This window comes from Mesoplodon densirostris, chromosome 3 (genome assembly GCF_025265405.1).
Source record: "Mesoplodon densirostris isolate mMesDen1 chromosome 3, mMesDen1 primary haplotype, whole genome shotgun sequence".
NCBI classification, from domain to species: Eukaryota; Metazoa; Chordata; class Mammalia; order Artiodactyla; family Ziphiidae; genus Mesoplodon; species Mesoplodon densirostris.
Window position 1 is genome coordinate 113,047,712 of NC_082663.1, and position 8,142 is coordinate 113,055,853.

General features: G+C 44.3%; 1 protein-coding gene across 1 annotated transcript in view; it reads left to right on the forward strand.

Moving 5' to 3' along the window:
- HSPA4 (heat shock protein family A (Hsp70) member 4) overlaps positions 1-1,948 on the forward strand; it is a 42,870-nt gene extending 40,922 nt beyond the window's left edge. The window contains exons 18-19 of the mRNA XM_060093353.1: positions 1,354-1,515; positions 1,707-1,948. Of these exons, the coding sequence (XP_059949336.1) occupies positions 1,354-1,515; positions 1,707-1,910 (366 nt within the window). The 3' untranslated portion in view covers positions 1,911-1,948. The remainder of the gene's footprint in view (positions 1-1,353; positions 1,516-1,706) is intronic.
- The last annotated feature ends 6,194 nt before the right edge of the window (positions 1,949-8,142 follow it).

Genomic DNA, 8,142 nt, shown 5'->3' on the forward strand with positions numbered 1-8,142 from the left:
AATAAGGGAACTATGGAATTGAGCAGTATGATGCAGCTTCCTTTTCTTGTTATGAAATGTTTGATCATTGACTTAACTTGCTCTATTTTGGTGTTAGAACACATTAGGCAAATAATTTGGTTTGTTACGCAGATGTAGGACTGTCTCAACAATAAACTACTTTCATTTTTTTTGAGCACTATATGATATATACTCCTTAAATATATTATCTGATTAAATTCGCACAGTACCCTTATGAAGTAGGTGGTAGTATCAACATTTGTAGATAATTTCTAACTTCTTTAATCCTCACCCAAGGTTACTATTGGGGGAGCTGGGATTTGGCCTGGGGTCTGATTCCAAAGTTTGGGTGGCTCCCAAACTTTGCTAAATAGTTTGGTTAACTCCACTATTATACTCCAGGTTCTTTTTTTTTTTTTTTTTTTTTTTTTTGCTGTACGCGGGCCTCTCACTGCTGTGGCCTCTCCCGTTGCGGAGCACAGACTCCGGACACACAGGCTCCGCGGCCATGGCTCGCGGGCCCAGCCGCTCTGCGGCATGTGGGATCCTCCGGGATCGGGGCACGAACCCGTGTCCCCTGCATCGGCAGGCGGACTCTCAACCACTGCGCCACCAGGGAGGCCCATATACTCCAGGTTCTTGATGTATTGTCAGTGTAAGAAACTTTAAGACAGATAAATTGAGCTTTCTAAAAAAATTACTTTTAATTAAAAAATTTTGCTTCTGAAAGGCCTCTTTTTTTTTTTTTTTTTTTTTTTTTTTTTTTGCGGTACGCGGGCCTCTCACTGTTGTGGCCTCTCCCGTTGCGGAGCACAGGCTCCGGACGTGCAGGCCCAGCGGCCATGGCTCACTCGCCCAGCCGCTCCGCGGCACGTGGGATCCTCCCAGACTGGGGCACAAACCTGTGTCCCCTGCATCAGCAGGTGGACTCTCAACCACTGCGCCACCAGGGAAGCCCTGAAAGGCCTCTTACAAAAAACTGTACTCATTATTATTTTGGTTCCTAACAAGGATGCCTAAATCTCAGGTCTCATACCTAATGACATGTAATTTTTTTTTTTGCATTGTGAAATTATAAGATTTTGTGTAAAGCATGTGCTATTTATAGTGCTGAAACATTTTATTTACCACCTTGTGTAATTTTGGCCTTTAAATGTATTTCCTCTGTGTTTTAAAAATTGGGGTTACTTTTCTGAATTCTTCGGGAATTGAGTGTCTATGTAGTTTGTGAGGCTAGGTGGGCTTCATTTTGGGAAAGATTGTAACTTTTTGAAAGATGGTGAAGAACTAGGCAATGTTTGAGTAGGGACAGTATCATCCTTTGACACTTGTCTGGTTGGCTACTGGTTGCAGGAGGACCAGTATGACCATTTGGATGCTGCTGAGCTGGTGAGGGTAGAAAAAAGCACGAATGAGGCCGTGGAGTGGATGAATAACAAGCTGAATCTGCAGAACAAGCAGAGTCTGACCATGGATCCAGTTGTCAAGGCAAAAGAGATTGAAGCTAAAATTAAAGTAATGTATGATTTTTAAGATTTAATAGTCTTTTCTAGTCAGTCTCATTATTTATTATTAATAGGAGAGAATTTCATTATTGCATCTTTGCTTCTGGCTTGGGGACAGGGTAGGAGAGGGTGGACTTGGATCTTAGTATGCCATGTAAAATTTGTTACAAGGAACCACAGTTTTCTCTCCTGTTGTTCTAGGAGCTGACGAGTATCTGTAGCCCTATAATTTCAAAGCCGAAACCCAAAGTGGAACCTCCAAAAGAGGAGCAAAAAAATGCAGAGCAGAATGGACCAGTGGATGGACAAGGAGACAGCCCAGGCCCTCAGGCTGCTGAGCAGGGTACAGACACAGCTCTGCCTTCGGATTCAGACAAGAAGCTTCCTGAAATGGACATTGATTGATTCCAACAATTGTTTATATTAAAACAGACTATTATAAAGCTTTAAGTTGTCAACTTTGTTCTAAATATCAACTAGAGCAATTAAATACTGGAGATTTCTTAGTTTTTAGGGGATTTGGGTGGCGGGGGATATAGGTAATGTATGGAGCATTTTGACTTCGAAATAGTTAGATACAGAAATGAAGTGCATTGTATCTTTTTCATAATGGTACTATTTAGAAGCCCAGTTAGTCTTACTGAGCTTATGCTTCACTCCTTTTATGTTTAATCATGCTTATACAAAGAGAAGTTTGTTTTAGAAAGTTGAGCTATAGCACAAGCTATACCTAGCTATCAAGCAGACTTTTTATTATGACATATATGGCAGGAACTCTAATTGTGCTTCACAGATCTGCTGTGGAGATTGCGACAAAGGCTCCCCGCTTGGTGTGGGGATGGAGGAGGGGTCTCCCTCTGTTTCTGAGGACTAGAGCGCATGGCATGGATTAACAGAGAACAACAGAGGTATGCTCTGAGCTTCATCACGTGTCAGTCAGCTCCGCTGGGACTCCCACCCCGTCTTCCTATCTTCCCATCTTCCCCCAGTTAAAGGAGCTACTATTACAAATGCAGTGTGTTGCTCCTGGGAAAATAGATCCTTTCACCTGGAGCAAGTTGTTAACTGAGGATTTTAGACCTGCAGGCTCTTCCTAAGAATGTGTGTTCCTGAAAGTATGTCCACTAATATCCCAAGTATCAAAGTCTAAATAATTTTCTCTTCGGAAGGTTAGAATTGGGTAGATGTACTGTTGGATATAGGCCTGGTAAATTTAACTGAGGGATTGATTCTTGTTAATTATGGTGTGAAGATTTGTATCCTGGCCTGCTTATTCAGGTGAGATGTTCTGTGTAAAAATTGAGGTATAGCTTGAAGTCTTATGACAAGAGTTAAAAGTTCTTTTTTCTCATTCACAATCACTTATGTGTTGTGTTAATATCTGTGATGAATCTTCCAATTTGTATGTGTTAAAACAGCAGACAGATCATACAGAAAACTAAGATGCACTGGATTGTACTGGATGAGTCTGAAATAAGTGTTACAGAAGTGTGGTGCTGACTTTAGCAACACCTCATTCTTACTGTGCAGCCAGTGTCAGGAGCACCAAAGCATTCCCTGTGACTGCCCTTTGGGCAGTGCTGATAGGAGTGAGGCATTTTGGAAACTAAGGGAAACCTGTAGTATTAGAGGCCAGAGCTGGTACCTGCCCTAGAAACTGTTACAATCTTTGTTGGTTACTTTTTGGACCTTTGTAATTGTTAATCTGTATAACAGAGAGCTGCTCTGTTAATTTTGGCCTATGTTGTTAGAAATAAGATTATACCTTGCATATCTAGAATACGTTTCTGTCCATCTCTGCACTAAAAAATTTCGAGTGTTACAAGCTCTAAAGTGCTATAGAGAAACATCACTTAGAGGAGGAAGGTGGAAGTGTATTTATGTTGGAGTGTAAGCATGTGTGGAAGCCTCGCAGCACCAGGACTTGGCCCTGTTCTTAGAGCCTCCTCTATCCATTCTCTACCTGTCCTGCTTCAAGAGTTCCAGCTGGCCCGCTGTGAGGCCAAGAGCTACTTAGGAGTGCTGGCTGCAGGATTAAGCCAATTCTTAGGCAACTGACTCAGTTCCTAATGGCCATTTCTTCTAAAAATTTTCTTTTGTGTGTGGGGGAGGGTGTGGGTCTTGGGATGGGGGTGAGTTTGAGGTTTAAAGTTTAAACTAGAAATAAGATGATGTGGTCTGCTTGCTCTCTGTTTAGATAGGCTTTAAGACCAATTGGATTTACATGGAGGCCAGGCCAGAGAATGGTAATCGATGACTTGTGTGCAGACAAGCATTTATCCGGGTTGCATTGTCCCAATTGGTTTGTTAAAGCTCCAGGTTACGTTCTTACACAAAGAAAAACATTCGGTAAACATGCGACAAGTTTTAGGAAAACTTAATAAAAAGAAACCTGTCTTACACTCAAAGGAATGGTTTTCTTAATTTCATAATGAAGGGTGTGTATGTGTGTATGTTTGTATGTTTTTGTGTTTTAAATAAAAACTCTTCTCTAGAGTTAAGAGTCCTCTAAGCAAAATTCCAAGTAGTTAACATTTGTCAGAGACCTCCATTCTGAAGAACATTTGAGGCTTAGCACACTGGGTGGTAAGAAGTAGCTCTTTCCATACTTATTCTCCCATGTTGAATGTTGGCCCAGTTCTCTGACTTAGAAATCCTTACCTTGCTCCTGTGACTGGGCCTTTGAGGGTTTTGATATTAGCAGGAGGTGGGTTACAGCCCTATAAAGGCCAGTGCCAGGACTGATGACTGCCCCTTCAAAGAACAGGACATGGCCCAGAATGTGCTAGTAACAGTTGTTACCAGTGACAGTTCCAACAGTGTGTGCATGCATGTGTGTCTTGGTGTGTATGTGGGGTGGTGTTGAGTGTTGAAAGAGGGTGAAGCCACCAGAAGAGACGCTAACTATACAAAGCATAGGGCCTAGATGGGGAAGGGTCTGGGGCCTTCCTCCCTGTAGTCCTGCTACTTAACAGTCCCAGTGCCAGGCCTACCAACAGGGCCTGTGCCCGCCACCTTCAAGAAGTGTCTGGAGTAAAGTCTTTTTTTTTTTTTCTGGGCCTCTGTCTTAGAAGAGTGGACACCTGGTAGCATGAGTGGGAAGCCAGCCAGCTGATGATTATCCAGAGTGTAGCCATTTTATAGGGCTGTTGGAATCAACCTGGAAAGAGTAGCATACCTGTTTACCCAGGAGAGATACCAGCATCCCCGGTGTCACTGGGGAAGAGGGTGTTGGAGGCAAGCCAGGGCTGGTGGGACGGTCTTGCAGTGGGGCAGCTTCAGCTTAATGTGAAGAACTTCTATGGCTCCCATCAGGTTGATGAGAATTCACACAGAGGCTTTAGACCAGTGGCCTTTGAGATGCCTATCAAACATCTTGAGGGATTTTTGTTGGGGCGCTGTCAGAGGTGGTAGGGCTGAGAGACTGGAGTCCTGGTATGGAGCACTGGGGCTTTTAGCCTGACCTGAGAGTGACAATGTTTTAGGGATGCTCATGTGATATGTGCAGAGTGAGTGGGGCCTGGGGGAAGTTGGAGGTAGTGGAACTTTTTATAATCACGTTTTAGGGGGATGAGCCAAGTGAAGGGGGAAATGGTAGGTCTTGGTACAGGAGGAAGGGGGAAGATGGAAAAGTGACTTTAAAACAAAACCATGCTGTTAGAAGCAGAGGAAGTAGTTAACCTTTATGGGGTAATGACAAGGCAACTCAGGCTAGGCTTCAGGGGCCTCCCAACATTTTATATTGATCTGGCTTTTGGTAGTACACTTTGTATACTTGATTGATTTCAATCATTTTTCTTTAAGTAGCTTTAACAGATCATTTCTTAATGTAAAATTATAATACACGTTGTAAAACAATATGCACAGCTTCCCATGTTTGGAAAGACCATGGAATGTGTTTGCATAAATATCAAAACTGGATAGGTGTTTCAAAATGAAATGGTTTTCTCCCAGTGTGGGATTGTGAGTGATTTCTGTTTGTAAGTTTTTGCTTGTTTGTATTTTCTAAGATTTATGTACTAAGCATTTTGGAATTTTATAATATTAAACAAATTAAAAATATATTTCAAAAAGAATGGCTCCAAGGTTTCAAACCTGGAATAAAAGACAATAGACATGTGGAGCTTCCGGTCTGCAGGAGTCAGTGCAGATGTTTGTGAGAGTCTGGATAAGATTAGGAAATTGTACAGACATGGAATCAAGAGATCCTGAAGCTACAGTTGGTTGTGGAAGGAAGCTTTGGGGCTCAGGGTGTGTTCTTCCTGCTTTAGAGAGTAAAGGATGGTGTTTGGCTGTGTCAGGAAGAGGAAGTGGAAGCTTTGAAGGAAACAAGCAGCTGCCAGAGGGGAATGATCATCCATGAGGCATGTTAGGGCGGAGGGAGATTTGAGAAGTGAGAGGTGGCAGTGGCCAGTGGGGTTAGATGCTGAGAGGATGCTTTAGAAGGGGGGTAGCTGGACTTTGTGGGCTGCTGCAGTGAGGCCTCGGGTGGAGGAGAGTATCTGGTCAGGAAGCTTGGCCTAGTTGAAATGAGGGATCTGCTTGGGGAGGAAGGAGGTGGGCAGCATCCGAGGCCCGCTGTCTTGTGTGCAAAAGGGGATAGTTTCCTCCAGTTACCCAGAGACCATGGCATTCCTTTCCTGGGTGGTGCTCCCTTGCCTCTGGCTGGAGCAGCCCTGGGATATGACCCTCAATGCCCTGGTCCTCTGAGCTGGATTACTGCAATTTGGAGCAGGTGCCGTAACTGTAGAAATGAAGGTGACCTCTTAAGCAGCAGGGTAGGAGGCAAAATGGAAAAACGGTCATGTTGTTGGGATAGGAGCAACATTTCCAGGATGGTAATGGAGGGAATACATTTCTGGGGGATCAGGGAAGGGAAGATCCCAGAGGATGTGAAAATACAGACTGGTTTCTAGATCGGTCCAATAACCATGAGCAAGTGCCACGCTAATCCTGACCTTGTCACTCCAGTTTTGACACATGCTGTAAGGGCAGGGAGGGAGAAAACGGGAAATACTTCTAACCTGGGATTTGCCAGGTTCAAGGACAACAAGCAGAAGAAAAAAATGGAGCTATGTTTGAGGCCATTTCCATTAGTTGTGTCCGTATGTACATCCTTCAAAGGCCAGGTAGACTGGTAAGATTTGGAGTCCTGGATCAATGGAGGGAGAGAGAGCACTTAAAATTCTTATCACAAGTAAGCAGGCCCTTACCCACCGCATACATTGTTTTTTCTACCTGCACATTATCTATCTATTTTAATTAATTAAGTTTTGGCTGTGTTGGGTCTTCGTTGCCGTGCGCGGGCTTTCTCTAGTTGCGGCGAGCGGGGCCTACTCTTCGTTGTGGCGCACGGGCTTCTCGTGGTGGCTTCTCGTTGCAGAGCACGGGCGCCTGGGCTCTAGGCACACGGGCTTCAGTAGCTGTGGCTCGAGGGCTCTAAGCGTAGGCTCAGTAGTTGTGGCTCACGGGTTTAGTCGCTCCATGGCATGTGGGATCTTCCCGGCCCAGGAATCAAACCTGTGTTCCCTGCATTAGCAGATGGATTCTTAACCACTGCACCACCAGGGAAGCTCCCTCTACATGCACTTTAAAATTTAAAATAGACTGGTCTACTATTTGGTCAAGACTTGGCTAAATGTTTGGGGGAGAGAAAGCTGGAAACACTTGGAAAACCGCCTCAATGCCTCAGCTTCCAAGATGTAAATCCCAGCAGAGCATTGCTGAGGATGAGCTGGATCAGTAGATGTTTCAGAAAAGGATGACCCAAATGATAGGGTACCTTTCAGCAATGCCGGTAGGCAGTCTTCTAGAACTCACGTGAGACTGCCATGAAGACCAGGAGGGTTGTGTGTAATAGAACTCAGAAAATTGAGAGGGCTCATGCAGTCATAAACAAAGCCCCAGGCTGGGTGAGGGGCCTTTCCTCTGTGACAGGTCCTGTCCGTGTTTATTCTGTATCCTTCAACTGAAGGATGGACTCTGCCTAGTTCACAACTGCCCCCTGCAGCCAGCATGAAGCACGAGATACTTGAATACACACGTGCAGTATTTTCATGAATAAAAAACTCAGAACATGAGAACTATTCTTGAAAACATATTCAACTCTCCACTTTGTGGATGAGGAAAAGGCCAAAGCAGGCGAAGCTGACGGAGCAGGTGGATGGCAGAGCCAGAAATCTCTATTCCAGCTATTTTGAAAAACGTTTATCTTCTGGAAAGGTGTGTGCCTAGAATATGGGGCTTTTTTCCCCCAAAACAATTGCTCTGCATATTACATCATCTGGCTCCCTGAAAATCCGACGGCCCTCCTCCAGTCCTGATGTGGGGTTGTGTGAACTGCAGTGTTGAAGCTGCCACTTGAGGGCGGCATCGCTCTTCCTTTGCCTGGGGTCAGGCCCCAGTAACGGCTTTACTCCTTGAGGAGTCCCAGAAGACACTAACACACCATTGTAAAGCAATTATACTCCAATAAAGATGTTAAAAAAAAAAAAAAAGAATGCAGACCTCCATCTCCTCTCCTTCAGGGTAGCTAAGAGCAAAACAAGTGTGGTTTAACAGAGGCCTCAGGTGAGAAATCAGAGAACTTCTATGGACTTTTGCTAGTAAAAGGTCCTTATCACTCCAAGTGTGGCAT